Source organism: Fukomys damarensis, unplaced genomic scaffold (genome assembly GCF_012274545.1).
Source record: "Fukomys damarensis isolate Sample0158 unplaced genomic scaffold, DMR_v1.0_HiC HiC_scaffold_17, whole genome shotgun sequence".
Taxonomy (NCBI): domain Eukaryota; kingdom Metazoa; phylum Chordata; class Mammalia; order Rodentia; family Bathyergidae; genus Fukomys; species Fukomys damarensis.
In genome coordinates this window covers 41,998,177-42,019,853 of record NW_022900929.1, presented here as the reverse complement: position 1 = coordinate 42,019,853, position 21,677 = coordinate 41,998,177, and the positions used below count along the sequence as shown (strand labels likewise).

General features: G+C 40.0%; 1 protein-coding gene across 1 annotated transcript in view; it reads right to left on the bottom strand.

Annotated features, from left to right (window-relative positions):
• Ryr3 (ryanodine receptor 3) overlaps nucleotides 1-20,637 on the bottom strand; it is a 376,321-nt gene extending 355,684 nt beyond the window's left edge. The window contains exons 1-3 of the mRNA XM_033765294.1: nucleotides 20,513-20,637; nucleotides 19,581-19,650; nucleotides 9,977-10,096 (exon numbers count right to left, since the gene is read on the bottom strand). Coding sequence (XP_033621185.1) covers nucleotides 9,977-10,096; nucleotides 19,581-19,650; nucleotides 20,513-20,637 — 315 coding nt within the window. The remainder of the gene's footprint in view (nucleotides 1-9,976; nucleotides 10,097-19,580; nucleotides 19,651-20,512) is intronic.
• Nucleotides 20,638-21,677: the final 1,040 nt, after the last annotated feature.

Genomic DNA, 21,677 nt, shown 5'->3' with positions numbered 1-21,677 from the left:
CAAAGTCAAGCAAAAACCATATGATCTTCTCGATAGATGCAGAAAAAGCATTTGACAAAATTCAACACCCATTCATGATAAAATCCCTGCAAAAAATTGGAATAGATGTATATCTCAACTTAATAAAGGTTATCTATGAAAAACCAACAGCCAACATCATATTAAATGGCCAAAAACTGAAAACTTTCATGTTAAAATCAGGAACAAGACAAGGATGCCCATTATCACCACTCCTCTTCAATATAGTTCTGGAAACATTAGCCACAGCAATTAGACAAGAGAAAGAAATTAAAGCAATAAAGATAGGAAAGGAAGAAGTTAAACTGTCATTATTTGCTGATGATATGATACTTTACATTGAAGACCCAAAAAACTCCACCAAAAGACTTCTAGACTTAATTGACACTTTTAGAAGAGTAGGTGGATACAAGGTGAACACCCAAAAATCAATAGCCTTCTTGTACTCAAATAACAGACTCACTTAGACAGCATTTAGGGAAAGAATTCCCTTTACAATAGCATCCCCCCCAAAAAAATGAAGTATCTAGGAATCAATCTAACAAAAGAAGCAACAGACCTCTACACTGAAAACTACAGCATTCTGAAAAAAGAGATCAAAGAGGATATAAGAAAATGGAAAGATATCCCCTGCTCCTGGGTAGGACGAATCAACATAGTGAAAATGGCCATACTACCAAAACTGCTATATAGATTCAATGCAATGCCAATTGAAATTCCAAGACTATATTTCATAGAACTAGAAAAAAAGAATCCAAAAATTCATTTGGAACCATAAGAGACCTAGAATAGCAAAAGCCATCCTAGGCAACAAACACATGGCAGCGGGTATAACAATTCCCAATTTGAAACTATACTACAAAGCCACTGTGATAAAAACAGCATGACACTGGCAAAGAAACAGACCGGAGGATCAGTGGAACAGACTGGAAGATACAAAAACAAATTCAGATGTACTCAGCTATGTCATCTCTGACAAAGGAGCTGACCATCCTCAGTGGAGGAAAGATAGTCTCTATAATAAATGGTGTTAGAAAAACTGGATCTCAACCTGCCAAAGATTAAAACTGGACCCTTATCTTTCACCATGCACTAAATTAAAATCCAAGTGGATTAAAGATCTAAATATTAAAACAGAAACACTAAACTTGCTGGAAGATAAGTTAGGCAGAACTCTTGAAGACATTAGCATAGGAAAAGATTTTATGAACAAATCCTCAGTAGCACGGGAACTAGCAGAAAGAATCAACAACTGGGATCTCATCTTACTAAAAAGCTTCTGCACTGCAAAAGAAACCATCAACAGAACTAAGAGACAATCTACTATGTGGGAAAAAATTTTACCAGCTGCTCCTCAGACAAAGGACTATTACCTAGAATATATAAAGAACTCAAAACAATCAGACCCACCAAATATAAAGACCCAATTCAAAAATGGGCATCTGAAATGAACAGACATTTCTCAGACAAAGAAGTAAAAGTAGCAAGAAAATATTTGAAAAAATGTTCCACATCACTGGCCTTTTGAGAGATGCAGATGAAAACAACACTGAGATTCCACCTCACCCCACAAAGAATGGCTGCAATCAAGAAATCAAACAAGAACAAATGTTGGCAGGGTTGTGGGGAGAGAAGAATCCTTCTCCATTGTTGGTGGGAGTGCAGACTGGTGCAACCACTATGGAAATCAATATGGAGATACCTCAAAGAGGTTTCTTTTGACCCAGCCATTCTTCTGCTGGGTGTCTTTCCAAAAGAATTAAAAGAATCATATCACAGAGATATATGAGCACCTATGTTTATAGCAGCATAGTTTGTAATAGCTAAAAGTTGGAAACAGCCCATTTGCCCATCAGTTGGAAACTGGATAAAGAAGATGTGGTTTTTCTATAAAATGGAATATTACTGAGCCATAAAGAATGAGAAATTAGATTCATTTATAGGAAAATGGATACATATTGAGGATATACTCCTAAGTGAAATAAATAAGTCACACATGTGTAAATACTGAATAGTTTCTCTGGTGTGAATAAACTATAATAGTACATAAGATCCTAATGATATAATTGACAATGTGAAACAAGAAGAAAAGGGCTAAAGGTATAGGGAAAGTGGAATGTGTAGAGGAAAGGTAATAAGGGAAAAGAAATAAATAGGAGAAAAAGAAAAAATGGAAATAAAGTGTTTGCAAATGGGGAGGAGAGGAGGGGGTGAAGGGAGGGCAGGGACAAGGGGAAAACATGAGAACCAAGACCTGTCATGTAAAGATAGAAGATCCAAGTAATGAATGTAACTGTGCTGTATACCTAAAATGTACCAATAAACTCAATGAGGAACAAAAAAAGAAAAAAAAAAAAGAAGGGACAAAAAAAAATAGATCATTATAATAAATGTAAAACAGACCAAACATTCCAATTAAACAATAGAGATTATAAAATCATGGGGCAACTCATCTACCTACCATATTTATTATTTGTAATGGACAAATTTTAAATATAAAAATTTAAATGCATAAACAGTGAAAATACAATTATGGAAACAGAAGTATCACACAAATAGTATGAGCGCTAATGGGTACATCAACATCAGTCAAGGCCTACTCTAGGACCAAGGATAGATAGGATCATTTAATGATGATGAAAGTATCCTTAAGAAAATAAACATTTCTAAATATATATGCACCTAACAACAGAACACTAAAATACATAAAAAAAAAACTGAAAGTAGTCAGACAGATCTTTAACTGTAGCTTTTAACACCTCCCTATCAGCAAATGAGAGAACAAGTTGGCATAATAAGGATATAGAACATTTGAGAACTGCTACAAACCATCTTAACATTCATAAAGCACTATATCCAACACCTGCAGAATACAGCGTGTTTTCAAGTAGATACAGAACTTTCACCAAGACAGGCCATGGGGTAGGCTGTAAAATAAGTCCCAGCAAAATGAAAAAGGCTGAAATGATGCAGAGTTTATTCTCTGGCTGCATCAGAATTAAGTAGGAAGTCAGTAACAGTTAAAATCTGTATCATACTGACTTATTTTACACGGTATTTTTTCCTCATTGAGTTTATTGGTACATTTTAGGTATACAGTAACAGTTACATTCATTATTGGGATCTTGTACCTTTACAGGACAGGTCTTGGATCTCACTTTTTCTCTTTGTCCCTGCCCTCCTTTCATCTCTCCTCCCCTCCCCTTTTATAAACAATTCATTTCCATTTTTTCATTTTCTCATATTTCCCCCCTTATTAACTTTCCCCTACCCTTCCCACTTTCCCTACACCATTAGTCTCTTTCTTCCTATTTCACATTGTCCATTATCTCATTAGGATCTCATGTACTATTACAGTTTATTCATACCAGAGAAACTATTCGGTATTTATACATGTGTGACTTATTTATTTCACTTAGGAGTATATCCTCAATATGTATCCATTTTCCTATGAATGAATTTAATTTCTCATTCTTTATGGCTGAGTAGTATTCCATTTTATTGAAAATTTATTATTATTTTACATTTTAGAACAACCTACACACTGATTAACACACGTTCCCTAACTTTCTCTGACTTTCTTCAATATTTTACTTTGAAAACCCACAAATGCTGGAAATGGCAGTGCACACTTATAATCCCAGAACTCTGGGAGGCTGAGGCAGTTGGATCAAAGTTTCAGCTCAGCCTGAGCAACTTAGTGACTTAGTAGACTCTATCTCAAAATAAAGAAGGGCTGAGGATATAAGAAATGCCTTGCGTTTAACCTCCAGTACTGAAAAGTTACAACTGTCATCCTGATCCTGATCCTCTTTTCTAGGCCCTTAAAATATTTTAATAGTTTAATGAATTGAGTACATGGGCACCTAACAAAGTCAGTCAAGGCCTCTCAGGCCTTGAGGTGTGTCTGATCCTGTGGTAGGAATAATGAACATTACGATTGCTTTAAATAGCATTCTGGATGTGTCAGTCATCGTAAAATACTTTACAATTGTGACACATGACACTGAATCTTTGTAACCATCCTAGGAGATGGTGTGATGGTCAAAGAGGATTAACCATGTGATTGGTCTGGGAGCTGCCCAATGGATCAGGAAATCACGCTTCCGGGTGTATCAGGGCAGGTCAAGGAGGAGTACCCTTGGGGTCTGCCTCTGGTCCTCACCCCTTCTTTGGTCTCTTCCCCTGCTCTGCTTCGCAGCCACTTTGAACTATGCAGCTCTGCTCCACACACCCTTCTGCCCTGATGTTCCCATCCTGGAGCCAGTTGATCAGACTGAGTCCCCTGAAACAGAGAACCAAATCCCACCTCTCTTCGAGCTGTGGGTGCCAGGTATCATTCCAAGTAATGGGAAAACTGACTAATACAGATGGGTGCAGTTCTGTTTTGTTTTGCTTGTAATGTTGAAATTGTTTTAAAGATGAAATGGAAGCAGAGAGAAGTCAAGTCATCTGCTAATGGTCACACAGCTATTAAGGAGTACACTGAATTACCAGCCTCAGCTATCTGACTCTAGGGTCATGTTTATGAAGACCGCACTACACAGAGCTACGGGAAGTCCTTGACCAGACTGGTGGAAGGCAGAAGATAAGACATGTACACAGTCATAGCACAGAAGGTGCTTGACACTGTGGCCCTCTCCAATTTCACCAGGTCTCTCTGTGCTTTGTATCCCAATGCAGACACATCATCAGCCTTATCTCCCTTTATGATATAAAATTAGCTATAAAACCTCAACATTGCTTCATGTGCATCCTCACAGAATTTGCATTTTAATAGTTCCTTTCTAATGTACTCAAAAGGCATGTTTCTGATTTTGGAAAGTCAGGGAGTTATAGGACAGATGTAGAAAGGTTGTAGGAGGTTGATGGAGGTGTGCCTGGGTATTGCCGAAGTCTCACCACATGGAGCGACTTGGTTTCTTGACCGTAAGGAACTTGGACCCATAATACTCTGAGTACTGTAATTTTTAATCAGTTACTAACAGCCATTTAAGTTTAAAATGGACATTCTTCAGGAAGCCCCTTAACAATTCAGATTTTTTTACCTTTTTTTTTTTTCCTGTAAGGGCAATATTTGCTTCCTAGGACTGTAAAATTTAGGCAGGAGGCATCCCTGCAACACCTGGGATATATTGCAGGATGCCTGATAAATGCTTTTAAAAAAATCAAAATCCCACCTTATTAGCCTCTTCATATTAGGAGTTTTTGGAAATAAATAGTTTAGCCTTTGAAATAAGTTTCATAATACATTAGCTTTTGATAAGATTTCAGGCCCATGGAGAATCAAACATATTAAAATGGAATTCAAAAGTTCAATGAAGAGAATACAGCCTCTGGCTGAGGCTCTGATTTTGCAAATTTGCACAGAATTAAAGTTTTAAAAATAAACAGTAAACCTTGTTCAGAGCTAAACACTATAGAAATAATAGAAAATAGAAATTATGTTTAGCTGAGAACTGTACCTTAATTTACATCATCAACATAATGATGTTTGCACAATGGCTACTATCCAATTCTGGGTTTTAGCAGTCTATACAACTTCCAGAAACAATGGCAGATAATTCTTCACTCTCAAAACATAGATGAAAACAACAAGAACAAAAGTTCCCCTGGGAAGTTTCAATTTGAAATTGGATTTAAAAATTGACTTTTTCAGTTTGAAATGGCCATGATCAGTAAGACAAGGTGATTCCCAAAGAGGGGAGGGTAGAACTTCATTCTTACATATTAAAGAGTTCACATAACTGTTTCATTTTTATTTGAAAGGGAAGCTGAGCTATAGTACTTCTATCAGTTAATATCAGCAGTTCTGAGAACTTCAAGGAAGAACATTAGTGGCGGAGTTCTGTGCCGCAGCGGCACCCAGAACCCTCTTTGTCAGCACGCGCACCAAGTCACCCCAGCAGCCGAATATTCAGGTTTAATGGCAATGTGGGCAGTTTTTGATAAGTAAGTGAGTTTTGGGTTGCAGTTTGGGCACTCGTCTCTAAAAGTTTCACCATCACTGATGTAATGGAGCCAAAATCACAAAAGTTCTCCCGAGTGCAACACAATCACCATGGCCACACCCAGTGCTGATGTTTATACATTTGCTCCTTATTCTTCTACCCCCTTAATCTTTGTTTCCATCACACATCCCTTCCAGAATGTATACGGTAGGAATATCTTTTGCCCACCTTATCTCAACTCTTCTTTCTCCAAGGCCTTTCTGTTCTCTAGAGCTCATCTCATTTTTATCTGAGTTTCAAGAAGCTTGAAATACCCTTGACCAGAAATGCCCAACATCACTGGTTGGTTCTGCAGGCGGCTGATAAGAACTGTGCTTGTCTGAGCTTGTCAAGAACATACCTTTTCTTGCCTCACTGTAGAATATTTGTTAGGTTCCAGGAACCTAAGAATGGCACTGCTGGCTGAAAATTTGATAGTAGAGAATCAGAACTATTTAGGAAAAAGGAGGGGACAGGCAGCTAGAAGAGAGATGTACATAGTTAGCTGACTGCAGGAAAGAATAACCCTGCCAGAAAGTGGTCTTATCTGGCAGGCTACTGCCAGGAACAGTGACAGAAAAGTCCGAATATCTGCCCCACCCCTTTTTTTGTTTTTGGTACTCAGGATGGAACTCAGGACAGAACTCAGGACCTTGACCTTGTGAGGCAGGTGGCGGCAGCACTGAGCTAAATCCCCAGCTACCTGGTCTTTCTTTTCCATAAACTTTCCTGTTTCTCAGTGAGTCCTTATGACTCCCTTTCCTAAAAGCTGCAAACAAAGGAGACACATATTCACAGGACAGTGGGAATGTCGACTGTAACAGCTAGTAGAGCCTCTTGGGAAAGTAGTTTAACATTCCTGTTCTGGACACCATCAATTCTACTGAATATTTATTCCAGGAGGCTAAAATAAACCAGCAAAATCACATGCATGATGTTTTCTAACATCCATGAAGTCTACATAGCAATATGAAGCTAGCAGAAACATTAAAGAAAAAAAGCATAATGTCAGAATATGTACTATGAGCATAACCTTGGAAAGGCTAGAATGAAAATTGTCATGACAAGATGGCAAGATGCATAATACACTATATCTATTTTAAAGACAATTCAGTCTGTTATCTTATTTAAATATAAAATGAAAAATTAAACTAAGATAATTATTTAGTTAGGTGGGTGTTAGGAAGGACATTTTCTCATCCCTAGCGCATTTCTAAGTGATATAGCTTACCATTTTTATACCTGGGGAATATAAGCATCCTTAGGTCACCATATGTAGGAATTTTTTTCTAATCTGGCTTAGGTTAGACTATTATAAACCCAGAATCACATTTATAGAAATATGTAATTTTATAATTCAATGAATATTTAATCCAAGATTTTCACTTTCAAGTTCAAGATTTTGTAAGTTTGGGAGCTGATCTAGATCTTTCTACCTTTCCGTAAGCCAGGTTTTGTAAGTCAAGAGTCTCATACTATACTTGGGGTTATCATTTCTACCTGTTATAAATGTGCTGCATTAGGATCAGCATCATGTTATCTTCATATAGAATATCTCTCTTCATTTCCACAGTTCCCCTGAAATGCAGTTATCATATTTTACAGATCAACAAAGTCTCTTGCTTGAAATTAAATCCTAATAGCAAATGGCTACATAGAGCTTATAATGTGCTAGGCAATTTGCATGTATAGGCACTTTACACATATTAACTCACTTAATCCTGAGAACAACATTCTAAGGTGTATAGCAATCACATTCCCACTAAAGATATGAAGAACTTAGCTCTGAAAGCTGAGATACCTTGCTCAAGGTCTTGGTTTGGCTAACTGTGGTGGAGACAGGATTCAAACTCTGTTTCCAGAGATTCTTCCCTAAGTGACTGCTCCATGACCCCCTTGATGAGTGACTAGTTGGCCTGGTTTGCATTTCTGGCTATTGTACCTGCTTTGGCAGATAAGAAAACTGAAAACAAGGCTGAATGGTTATCCTTGGCCACATGACTATCTAATGGTTGAGGATTGCTCTCTTCACTGTCTACCTGATGATCCTCCTATTATCTCAGACTTCTGGGAATGAAAAGAAAAACACCTAGCTAAGAACAAAAGCAAATGAGAACAGGTCTCAGGGAAATTAAGTCTAAGATCTTTAAACAAGATAAAAATTTTCCTTGCTTCATTTCCTGCCATGTATCTTAATGGGACTCTGTCCCACAGGCACTGGCCAATTGCCATCTTCAGGAATCAGTGACCCACTTAGGACGGGGAAGCAACAATGTGAAGGAGTGGCCACCTGCCTGAACCTCTGGTGTTCTAGGATTTGGTCAAACTGCATCTGTGTTTGTGCTGTGTGTTTTTACATTGGAAAAATGGCATGCTAACAGGTAGGAAAAATCATTTTCTGATTATTTTGAAAAAAAGAGTTTCTTGAGAAAAACAGTTTATACAATGTAATGGCTAGTTGTGGGCTCACATTGGTGTTCACAGCATACTTATTTAATCAAAGTTCTGATGTAGAAGTATTTTGTAGATAAAATAAACATCTATATCAAGTAGACTTTATGAAAAGAAGCTTATTTTTGATAACTTGGCTACCCTTCATCCAATCCATCTAAAGTCTTAATAACAACTGAAGTCCTGGAGAATAAATTTTGCCTCCAGAATTTCTGCAGCTTTAACCCCTGCTTGAATTTCCAGATGATATGACCTATAGATGACAAACATGCCAGCACTCACAATTACACGAACTATTTTCTCAAAATAAATGCATCTCTACCTATGTAATTATTTACCAACTTTTATGGCCTATATCTAGAAGTCCTCCAAAAGCCTCACGTGGTCATAGGTGGGGCTTTTTTACAGGTGGCTGGATCCAGAGTGTGTGATGCTGGGAGTAAGAGTGTGTGATTACTAAATCATTCCACTGATTGGTTTGGCGCCTGCCCTAAGCCCCATAATCTAGATTGAGTATAAAAGGGGCAGAAAGAAGCTGCTAAGCTCATTTGGGCTTGCTGCTTGCTGCCTTCTGCCTGCCCTGCCCTGATTTGCCATGGTCTGTTTCTTCTCTGCAATACCTATCTGCCATGCCTCCCTGCCATGGAGCCAGCTATGGACTGAACCCTCTATGAACCGTGAGCCAGTAAACCTTTCCTCCTCTAACTTTGTGTGTAAGGCATTCCGTTTAAGCAACAAGAAGAGTAACTAAGATACCTAGTCTTTCATCCATCCAGCCATCCAGCCATCCATCTACCCACCCACCCATCCCATTCATTCACCCATCCATCCATCCTATTGGCTCTGTTTCTCTGGATAATTCTGAATGAGATATAGGTCTTTCCAGGACTGTTTTCATTACACATGCACTTGAAAGACAAATCATGAAAACGAGTTATGTCCTGAAAATGGAGAAATAAAAGCTTGGGTACATGACATTACATGCTACCACCTAGACATGACATTATATGCCACTACTCAGGCAGAGGCCAGAGCAAGCAGTCTTCTCTGCACTTAGATCCCAGCAGACAGACAATTAGCAACAATATTGTACCAGTCAGAAGGGAAAGAGGTACGCTTGAGGGGAAACACAAGCTCCAGCAGCTGTGAGTCCCTGCAGCCATAGGATGACAGCTTGCAGTAAAGAACACGCACTCAGATTTCTGGAAACTGCTAACAATGAAGGCAGTACTCTGGGAGTATTGAGAGAATACCTGGGCCAGTGCTGATGGTGAGCTGCAGGCATCCTTTGGTGCCCTGGAGAAGGAGCATCCACAGACCAGAGCACGTCTACTTCCTCACTTCAATACCTCCCGGGCTGGGGAAGGTTAGGGTTTACGTCTGACCTGCTTCCTATTTTAAAGTAAACGAGTCCTTTCGAATTTCTTCCTCATCACTACGTCCCAGCAGCTCCTCGTCCTAAATGACTACATGGGGCGGGGCGCAGAGCAAGGTACCAGACAGCCAATCAGTCTCACCTTCGCTTCTGAGGTGGGTTCCAAGAAGCACAGGCGATTCCCAAGTCCCTCGGCCGCCAGGCAGAACTTCCTTTGCTCCTTGTGAACGCTGGCAATGCACTGCAGGACCACTTCATCTTCCTGCCGGGGACAGACACAGAGTGAACGGCGAGGGACTGCTTCCCCGCTGAGCCAGACCTCAAACCCCTTACTGTCCAAATCAAGCAAGCTGTCAGTTTCCAAAGCTAGGCCCCTACTTTCGTGGTTTACCTTACTGGGGAAAGAGGACCTTTCATTCACACAGCATCGGTGAGCATCTATCATCAGTCAGAACCCGACTCTATTCCAAGGTGAGGTCGGTCAAAGCTAGTCAGGGTTGAGCAGCTCTAATCTGAAAGCCCAAAATGATCCAAACGCCAAACCTTTTTGAGTTCCGACAGGGTGTCCCAAGTGAAAATTTTCATGCCTGCCCTCATAGGATGAGTTGCAGTCAAAGCACAGGCACATTAAAAATACTTCAATACCTTTAGGCTACTGTGTATAAGGTGTACACAAATCAAGTCATTTCTGTATTTAGACTTAGGTCCCTAACCCCACGATATATCAATATGTAAATACAAATATTCCATTAACAGAAAAAAAGAATCTGAGATCAAAAACCCTTCCAGTCCCATGTATTTCAGCCAGATTAAGGATACTTAACCTGACTACAGAGGGGATATACTTCCTACCTATACAGCATGGGCTTCACTTCCGGGATGTATAAAAAGCACCACAGCATAGGTGAACAAGTAACTCCAACACCTGAGTGAATAAATCAAGTATCACAGCAATCTTTCTAAATATGCAAGAAAGCAACAGGACGTGACTGCAAGGAGAAGAGAATACAGGAGAGGCCGGCATAAGTGGGATCACTGGAGGGCAAGCTCGTGTTAGGTTGTGGAAAGAGGAGGTAGCAGACATGTTTTGTTGGGGGGATGAAATGCATTCGCCAGAGACCACCGATTAAAGTCACAGAAGGTTACAGAAGCAAGTGCAGACTCATGGCAGAAGGATACTGAAGGCCCAGATGGGAAGAAGTGTAAGGTCAAGCAAAGGAGCCACCCTGAATTCCCAAACAAGAGTCTCCCTCGTAAGGGGCATTCTCCAAAGCAGACCTTCTAAAATCTCTGAAGCTTTGCTTCAGTGGCTTCCCCTCCATGCCTGGAAAGGAGGCAGCCCTCCACCGCTGCCAATATGCACCCTTCTGCACAGCGTTCCTGGAGGCTGAGAGCAAAACTTTCCCCTTACGTTTATTTTTTTCCCCCTAGGCATTTTCCTCCCATCGGTTAGTCTACAGTCTCTATCAATTCACCACGACTCATCACTGAATTTGAACATTAAGAAGGTTCACAGGAGCAGTTATCTCACAGATGTAATGAAAAGGGAGAACCAGGTGGAGTTTTCTGGCTAGCATTAGTGCATCTTCCTTTGTCTTGTCCTTGTACCCGCTAAGACTTGGGTTTGTCTCAGAGTGTTGCAAAGGCAGATTAGGTATAAATGGTGTTTCATAATGTGTTTGTGGTGTGTCTTCCTTAAACTGGAACTGTGATATGTCTTTCAATGAAAAGAATAAAATTCTCCACCTGGTGGGAGTGTGAACCTGTTCACTAATAACAGATGCCCACAACGATATGAAATGGTGTTTAAAAATAGGTGAGGGACTACAGGGAAATGCAAAAAGGTGCACATCAAAGGTGTATGAAAAGAATACGAGGGAGAAAAAAAGTACTATAGTTTTACTACAGTTCTGAAATGCCACTGTTCATTATCATATTGAGACAGTAATAAATTCAGGTGCTTTGGGTTATATTGAAATCAGAATTCATGGTCCTCATTTTAACTGAGATGAAAGAAAATTCTAAAATGTCACTGCTTCCAAAATGTGGGTTCAGTGAAATCTGAAAAGAATGATACTTTTTCCTGAGGTGGCAATTCCCTCTCGATCTATGATAAGTAGAGTTCTGTGAGCCTCCTAAAAGGCACTAGCACTAGGAGAATACTCTGAGTTGCCACAATGACTAAGAGCTGCTTCTTGCAGTGGGAAGCAGGGTTCCTGAAAGTTCAGTGGTCTGTAATGTCAGAGCCAGTTCTCAAGGTACACATTGGTTTGTTTCAAAACCGCCACGAATACCCTCTGTTGAGAAAAAGTTAAATATTTCCCAACCACACATAATTCATTTGTAAAATCAAGCAAACATCAACAAGAACCCCAAACTAGGCATTTGGGAACCACAGGAATGCGATTATGCACCAGATTTTTCACAAACCAATGAAATTCTGAAATTCAGCAGTTTTCCCTTCAATGTATGCCTCGAAGGCTTTTGTTCCGCAATCTCATTTCCCATTTCCTTTCCATTCCAAGCTGCCCTACCCACCTTGGCGTGAACTTGCACTAGCACTTGCTTTCTATTTGTCTTCTGCAATTTTGTTGTCCTGTAATTTTTATAACACAGGCTTTGAAGAAACTCATGGAATAAGTGAACTTGCCTTAATTCAATAACCATTGCTAAATAGTAGCCCTAAACTAGTATAGCCCTATGTCAACAGCCTGGGTGACACACAGAAGTGTGGGACTCTGGGCCAAAATAATGCTTCTCCAAATACTTTTGACTTTTTCCACATTTGTCTAGACCCTTATGCTTAATGCTGACCCAGATTTAGACACTCTCTGATATGGCAACCTGTACCTACCTACCTTGGCTCTATGCAGAAACTTCTATCTCTGTAAACCTCAAATGGACAGACATCTGGAGTTTTCAGGTATCTGACACTGAAATCTTTGTACTGAGTTCCACTTGGAGTTATAGGTAAAACTCCAAGACATGGACACAGGCATAGGCTTTCTAAACAGAGCCCAAATTGCACAAGAAACGATACCATAAATCAACAAATGGGATCTCATCAAATCAAAAAAAGTTTCTGGACAGCAAAACAAACAAACAACAAACAAAACAAAATGAAGAGACAACCTATAGAATGCAAAAAAAATGCTGACAGCTATTCCTCAGATAGAAGGCTGATATCTAGAATAACAACAAAAAAAAGGACTCAGAAAAATTAGAACACCCAAAATTAGGCAAATGAAATGAAGAGACACTTCTCAGAAGTACAAATGATCAACATATCCATGAAAAAATGTTCAATATCACTGGCCATTGGAAAAATGCAAATCATCAAAACAACACAGACTCCAAGGACTCAAAAAAGAATGGCTATCATCAAGAAATCAAATAATAATGAATACTAGTGATGTTTGTGGGGGAAAACAAAAGCTTCTACATTGTTGCTGAGGAAGTACACTAGTACAACCACTATGAAAATCAGTATGAGATCCCTCAAAAATCTAAACATGGAAATTCCATTTGTCTAAGCTATTTTCCTTCTAGGTATTTTCCCAAAAGAGTTAAGGGCATCATATTATAGTGATTAATGCATACCTATGTATATAGCAGCACAGTACATGGTACCTAAATCTTGGAAGCAACCCAAGTTCATCAGAACCAATATAGTGAAAATGGCCATACTTCCAAAACAGTTATATAGATTTAATGCAATCCCAATTGAAATTTCAACAGCATCTCACAGAAGTAGAAAAAAAAAACAAACCAAAAATTCATTTGGAACCAGAAGAGACCTAGAATAGCAAAGGCAAGTCTAGGCAACAAAGGCAAGGCAGAGGGTATTAAAATCCACAACTTGAAACTACACTACAAAGCTACTGTGATAAAAACAGCATGGTATTGGCAAAGATACAGACTCAAGGATCAGTGGAACAGATTCGAAAATGCAGAAACAACCCTGGACTCACTCAGCTACGTCATCTTTGACAAAGGAGCCAAAATGAATAAAGAAAATCTTGTAGTTATACATAGTGCAGTATTACTCTGTCATAAAGGAAAAACTTTTGTCACTTGCTGGAAAATGGATGCACCTTGATACTGTAATGTTAAGTGAAATAAATCAGACACACAGCTTAAATATTGCATGGTTTCTCTTATATGAGAAATCCAAAATATAAAGAAGCACAAAATCAAAGACAGATGATTGGAAACAGGGAAGTAGATTTTTCTCTAATGGGAAGGGTACCAAGGGATAGAAAGAGGGGAGAGGGAAGGAAAAGGAAGAATGAGAAAAGAAATAGATGTATTACGTGCATGTACCAACTCCCCTCAAGGAGTACCATCATTATGTACTGCAAACTTGTACAGTACTAATACAAGCTGAAAAAAACAGATGAATGGATAAATGAGGTATTTATAAACATGCAATACTACTCTTTCATAAAGAAGGATAAGTATGAGTCATCTGTAGGACAATGAATGCACTTTGAGACAATAATGTTAATTGAAATAAATCAAACACACAAACTTAAATATCACGTGGTTTCTCTTATAGGGGAAACCCAAAATATAACTAATTTCAAGAGCAAAATAAAAGATAGGTAATAAGAAACAGCGAGATAGATCTTTTGTAAATGGGCAGGGGACTAAGAGAGGAGGAAGGGGGGGAGTGGGAGGAGCAGCGAAAAGAACTTAGATGTGCTGTACCAATTCTTCACAATGAATGTAAGCCCTATGTAGTGCGAATATAGACTGCTGAAAGTTTTAAGAAGATACTCATTTCAACCCATCTCATTACTTCTGTCATTCCCAAGTACAATACAGAACACAAGCCCCTTGTGTTACCAGCTTTTCTTAACTTGCTCACCCGAGTACTTCCTTCCTTCCAACTTGTCTCTCCTACTGCTTCAAGTTGCTCTAAATCACATCTGGGCACTGTCCACAGATACCATTTCCAAGGAAGCCCCATTCGATTGGAGGTTACAAGTTCTTCCACCTCTTCTACCTCTTTAGAAGCCCTTTGTCATGCCCCTGTGACAAATTTAGAACACTCCTCTTTTACCCACATGCAAAATGTCTTTCACTGTGGGGTGATAACCAACGTCCATATCTTTGGCAATCTGTCGGTAGTCTCCTATTATTTATCTGATGGCTACTGACAATGAGGAAATACAACAAATGTGAATTAGACATATATTTATTGGCCATATTTCATTGGCAGCCCTGAGAGGATACTGTGGGCCTGCTAGGTTTTATAAGGCAAGTTCCATCAAAAGTATACTCATGAAGTAACAGGCTGAAAATGGTCAGTTCAACAGCTTTTCTCCACTTTGCCTAGTAAGGTAATTTTACACAAACTGTCCGCAGTGAACACCTGGACCTAATTACTCCTAGTCTGCCTTTGAAACACACTATCATGAAATTTCCTTGCCACAACTCAGAATGATTTCATCTCCAAAATCCAAAACTAGACTATCCCACTCTGTGAGCTCAACCACCTCTTGCTTTCATTAGAGTTGCTTGACTTCATCAAGACTTCTAGTTTAGAGAAGTCACTCTCCTCCCCATCATCTCTTCTGCCTCAGGAAGAAGAAAGGTTGGAGTTTGGATACAGAAAGTAACTCGAGTTTTGTGCCATTCTACATTTACGGTTTCCTGATAAATTACATGCAGCTTGTTTCAACTTTAATTTCATTCAAGCAGGACCATAAAACTTTCCTTTTTTCTTTGTAGGAATCACAGAAGACATCAGTCAATCCATGCCAAACAAGGACACCTCTCATCTTTAAAAGAAAGAGAAATAGAATAAAGTGCTAAGCTGGGGCTGGGTAATCAGTAATGAAAAGGAAGAATAAGACAACTTTTCAAACTCAGCCTCTGTCCTTATGGATAAGGGATCTGAATCTTTCATGTCCTTATGAAATAACATCTTTAGGATCACACAGAGGTTTCCTGCTTTCTATTCAATAAGTCAAAAAGTCTCTCCTCCTTTTGAAGTACCCTCACCCCACCACATACACACAATTGAGATATACTTGATATTTCTAGTGTTGTCTTTTCCTTCCTACTGCCTTAGTGCTTTCCAAACAAATCATGCCCAGGCTCCTTAAAATGCTCTTCACAGACTCCTCCACTCTCATATTTAACTCTGCATTCTCCTAGCTCTCCTCCCTTTACTGAAGGATCTTTCCCATTTCCATTTTCTCTTGCCACCCCTCAAGACAGGTCACGCCAAGGACTGGTCTTTGTCACTTTCCCTTGGCAATCTTAACCATTCTTACTTCCAGCCTTATTTCTGTGGAATGGTTATACAACCTGGGCTTCCAACCTCAGGGCTTTTCAGTGTTCCAAACCTCTACCTGTTCCTAAACATATCCCTTTATGCATCAACAACTCAAACCTACATGACCTGGTGCACCCAAAAGGCTTCCTTTCCAGTCTACCCTTTTTATGTCCCCTGTGTATGATAATGGAATTTCCAACTTCTGTGCAAACCAGGCTTGCACACCACTGTTCCATATCTCTGAATCCTCCATCTCCAGTCCTAGCAGCAGAGGAGCTCTGGGAAGGGGAGACTGGAGGGCTATAGGATAAGACTAGAGTGCACTAACATTCTTCCTCAGGTCTGCCATCAAAGGCACGGCTCTGACCTTATTATTTCTGTGCTTAATACCTCCAATGGCTTTCTCCCCACCGTCCACAAGACAAACACAAACTCCCTAAATGGGCATCTGAAAGCTGCCACATTCCCACCCTCTTTTCCCAGCATCTTTCCTGTAGAGCTCTGTAGGCCTCTCTACCTCCATGCCCTTCCTCATACTATCTCTAACCCTAAAGGTGCCCTGACTTGCCCAATGTTCTTATGTTATCTATCCTTCCCAGCTTAGCTCAAACCTCACATTCTTATACGAAGTCCAAGTAATCTCCGCTCTTCTGAACTTCTACAGCAATATACTGTACTTCTTATATAAGGGTTAATTACGTGCATGCTTTACCCCCAACAATGGTGTATATTTAAAAATGGCTACCATGTGCTGATCTCAGAATATGTAATAGGCAGAATATATACAACAACACATTTAAAGCCTCACATCAACCCTGTGATCTGGGTACTATCCTCTCCATTTCATAAATGAGCAAACCCTGAATACAGCAGTTAAATAATTTACCTAAAATCTCATAGTGCCAGGAGGTAGGGTCTGGTATCCAAGCTAGGCAGTCTCAATCCAGCTGTTTCTACCAGCTGACCTTGTACCCCACGAATGCAGGTCCCACACCTCATCTGTGTTTATTCCTATTAATAGCATGTTGACCAGAGAATATTATACATACACCTCTGATTTATTGAGTAGATATTTTTTACCCTATAGCCCCATTTAATTATAAACTTGGTATGAGCAGAACATTTTTGCTTCTTTATCCAAGCTAAGGGCAAAGTGTGTTTGGAAAAAACATGTTGAGCAATTGGAATATGGAATCAGATTAAAAGAAAAGATTTTCCTACTCTCACCTGTTCATTTTAGAAGGGATCTCATTGTATTAGAATGAAATAAATTAAGAGAACAGATGCTAACATAATAAAAAGATAATGAGCCTGTGCAGTCTAGTCTATTTCAAAAGTGTTTGGGGCTGGGGATTTGGCTCAGTGGTTCTGCTGCCTGCCTCACAAGCACAAGGGTCTGAGTTTGATCCCCGGTATCAAAAAATCAAAAAACAAAAAAATAGACAAAAAAGTATTTGCTTCTATTTAATTATTATTATTGATGATACATTCATTTAACACTTCTATACCAGACAATATGTTGAAATTTCCCTCTAGATTATTTGATTTAACCTTCAAACCACAACACAACCACTTCAAGAATAAGGAAATTGAAGCTTAGAGGACTTATGCAACTTTAGTAACAGTAAACATTTAATGAACAGTCATTATATGTTACCATGTTACAATATCTTGGTTTAATTCTTACCACCACCCTAGAAGTTACTAATATGCTCTCTATTTGATAGATACAAGTTTGAGGCACAGAGAGGTTATGTGATTTTCCCAGTGTCACATAGCTTACAAGTGACAGGCCCAGGCCTTCAACCTAGGACTGTCTGAATCTAGAGTCTGCCTTTTTAATTTTTTTTGGTTTTTTGAGACAGGGTCTCACTATGTAGTTCAGACTGCTCTGGAACTCACTGTGTAGCCCAGGCTGGTCTCGAACTCGTACTGATCCTCCTGCCTCAGCCTCCTGAGTGCTTGAATTACAGGTGTGTGCCACCATGTCTGGCTTTAGAGTTTGTCTTTTTAACCAAGGTGCCAAACTGGATCTCTTACCCCAAGAGCCTGACCTTTGTGATCGATCTGAATTAATGTCTGCCTGTCTCTAAGGTCCACAGTAATGGTGTTGATAAAAATAGTTTCTAGCCCTCCCACATGGTCAAACACTGAAAAGTAACCAAAAGCACAATGCCAGAGAGAACAGCCAGAATTCTAAAAAAATGTAAAAATAAAAATATTTCTCTGCCCAATGACCACACCACCAGGGGTGAATATTTGCCTAACATGGCAAATGTTGAAGGGGGAAAATGTTCCAAGGGGGAAAGTGGTGAAAAGCCAAGGAGTATCGTGTGTCAGCAAGCCTCCAAGATATGTGGTTCACATGCCTCGGCTGTTCCAGTCAGAGACGTTGCTTGTGGTGGTGTTGAGTTATTGTCCCTGAGCAGGAATATAAAGCTTTCAGCTTTCCTTGCTTAGATCACACATTATCCCAGGTCAGCTCTGGAATATTCCACCTTGAACTTGAAAATGAAAGGTGTTTCTTTGTTTTGTCTCCAGGGCTTCTTTCTTAGACCCTGGCTTAAAGTCCAACGGCTGCAACGGGAGAAAGTCTCACTTGTCTTCTCTGAGCTGATGCCAGGGCACCTTGGTCTCCTTTTCTCTGTAGGTTATGAGTGAAGAACATTCTAGAACAACACAAAATGGCTAACAGCTCTATTTAAGGTAGATCATGAGGCTGCTGACAACAGCCTATAGTTAGATCTGTGCATCACCAGTGCCGAGAAGCTCATGAGCAGGGCGTCTGTGGGACAGAGGGGAGGCCAGCAGATTCCATGATCTATCTTGAAGTGCAATTATGACTGCAGAGGAAAATCCATAACCATTTACTGCTTTAAAAGGGAAGAGGTGCCCTACCACTCTTGTTGAATATCAGGCAGTATTTTAGAGAACTGATAAAGTTAGAGCTAAACGTGAAAACATGGGTGTGGACTCCTTCTAAGGTTTTACCTGAAAGTAACTCTTAAATGAAAAATAAATGGGCTTTTGGAATAATGGGTCAATATCCAGCCTATTTCCCAAGGACTAACTGTACTAGTCATCTATTTGTGTGTTCTACCTCTCACAGCCATACTATCTGCATGCTGGGATCATTGTGGATAAGAGCCTCTCCTTTACCCATCTTCTATGGTACATTTACAAGACATTCAAGTATTCTTTTTTTTTTCTCTCTCATTGAGTTAATTGGTACATTTTAGGTATACAGTACAGTTACATTCATCATTGGGATCTTGTACCTTTACATGACAGGTCTTGGTTCTCATGTTTTCCCCTTGTCCCCGCCCTCCCTTCCCCCCCTCCTCCCCTCCCCATTTACAAACACTTTATTTCCATTTTTTCATCTTTTCATAATTTTTTTAATCCCACTTAATGAACTAAGGGTTGCTGGCTGAGGGAGAAGAATAACCTGATGCCCTACCTGAAGGTGAGATTCAGCTCTTGCTGTACCTCCAGTGGCCGCATTGACAAGATTTCCTTGTTGCTGTTGTCTGTTATGGTTTTAATTTGTTTGAACCTTTGATGCTTTATGGTTTTGGAATCTGTCAAAAGTTAGGGATGGCTGTGGATTGTTAAAAAAATGTAACAAAGTGGAAATGTCAGGGGAGCAATAGACAAAGCTGATACAGTTTATTTCTCCTTCCTCCTTTCAGTATTTTCCTCAATACTCTTCCATGGCTTGTGGAATAGCCTTCTTTCCTTTTCCTTTCTATTTGCTAGCAGCTCCTTCTCAGTGACTTTGGCCTGTTTCTTTCTTTTTCTTTCTTTTTTTTTTTTCTTTTCTTATACCGGGGATTGAACTCTGGTCCTTGCACTTGCAAGGCAGGCCACCGAACCCCTGAGCTAAATCCCTGGCCCCTGGCCTGCTTCTTTTCATTTTCCTCTCTCTAATGCTACAGCAGTGGTCCCTAACCATTTCTTAGAGTTTTCATTTTTCTTTTCTCTATATTGCCCCGGATGATGATATGACTTTCAAAACTATGTGTACAGAAGGGAGGGGAGGGGGAAGAAAGAAAATTTAAGATGCCCCATGAACAGGTACCAAATCCCTACAGTGAATGCACACATGTCCCAAACAGGAGCCAAGAATAACAACAGCAACAACAAAAATGGGGAAAGGGGATTTAGAGAAGGAGGAATGGAGGGAGCTGGGTAGGAGACTAAAAGAGAAACAAGCTGTGTTATGTATATGTGCCTACTACTCTGTATGTAATAACTGCAACATGTTCTAATAAAATAATAATTTAAATTAAAAAACTACGAGTATCTTAACATGCTTCTGCTGCCTTGAACCACTGGTGGTACATACATGACTGTGGCCTAGGGCTGCTTGCAGCACTGAGTGGGTCTGACCCGTGCTGCCCGATGGGACAGTCATGCACGTACCACAGGTGGTTCAGAGCCAGCTGGCAGTGATACGTATGAATCACATCACCACCTTGAACGTGATCATACACATCTGTACCAGGAGACTGCATCTCCCCTCAGAATTCCAGACTTCACCTCCCACTGCATGGTCAATAACTCCACCTCAATGTCTTTCACGCATCTCAAGCTGAACCAACTGAAAACTCCACTGCTGATCATCTTCCCTGAGGGTATTCCTTCTTTCAATTTCTCTATCTCAGGACATGGCAATTCTATTCTGTGGCTTGCTCGGGAAAAAAGAATGGAAAGAAAGGAAGATAGAAAATCCTTAAAGGCACACTGATTTTTCTTCTCTCTTACTTCACATGCAGATATCAGCACCTCCTGCCCATTCTGCCTTCAGCATGCAGCCTACTGTGCCGCCAGGCATCCTCCTCACTGCCCCCATCCTGCTCTTGTCCGCATCTCTTGCCACAATTATTGTAATGTCTGGACTTGGTTCCCACTCACCTGTCCATGCAGTAGCCACAGGGAATCTTTAAAACCCGAGACCACACCCAGACATGGAGGTACAGGCCCGTAATCCTAGCACTCTTGAGAAGCTGACACAGGTCGGATCACAACTTCCAGGCAACTTAGTGACTTAGCAAGATCCTGTGTCAACATTTTAAATAATTATTTAAAGGACTGGAGATAAAGCTCGGTACAAAGATCCTGAGTTTAATCCCCCGTACAGCAAAACAAACCACCTGACAAAGAACAACAACCAGAAAACCCTGAGGCCCTCTCATCCTACTACACAAAGCTCTCTAATAGTCTTCCACCTTACTTAGGTAAAAGGCAGAGTTTCTATTGTGATCTGTGGGTCCTAAAAATGTGTCCCACTTCAAATGTAAATCAAAACCACAATGCGATACTAGCTCATACCTGTTAGAATATTACCTAAAAGGCAAGAGATAACGTGTATTACTGAGAAAGTGGAAAAAGGGAAACTTTGGAGAGTGTGGATCATTCCCTGGGTAAGAATGAAATGTACTACCACCATTCTGGAAGAAAGTATGGAGGCTCCTCACAAAAATGAACAAATGGAGTTATCACATGTTCCAGCAATCCTGCTTCTGAGTATATATTCAAAGGAAATGAAATTTGC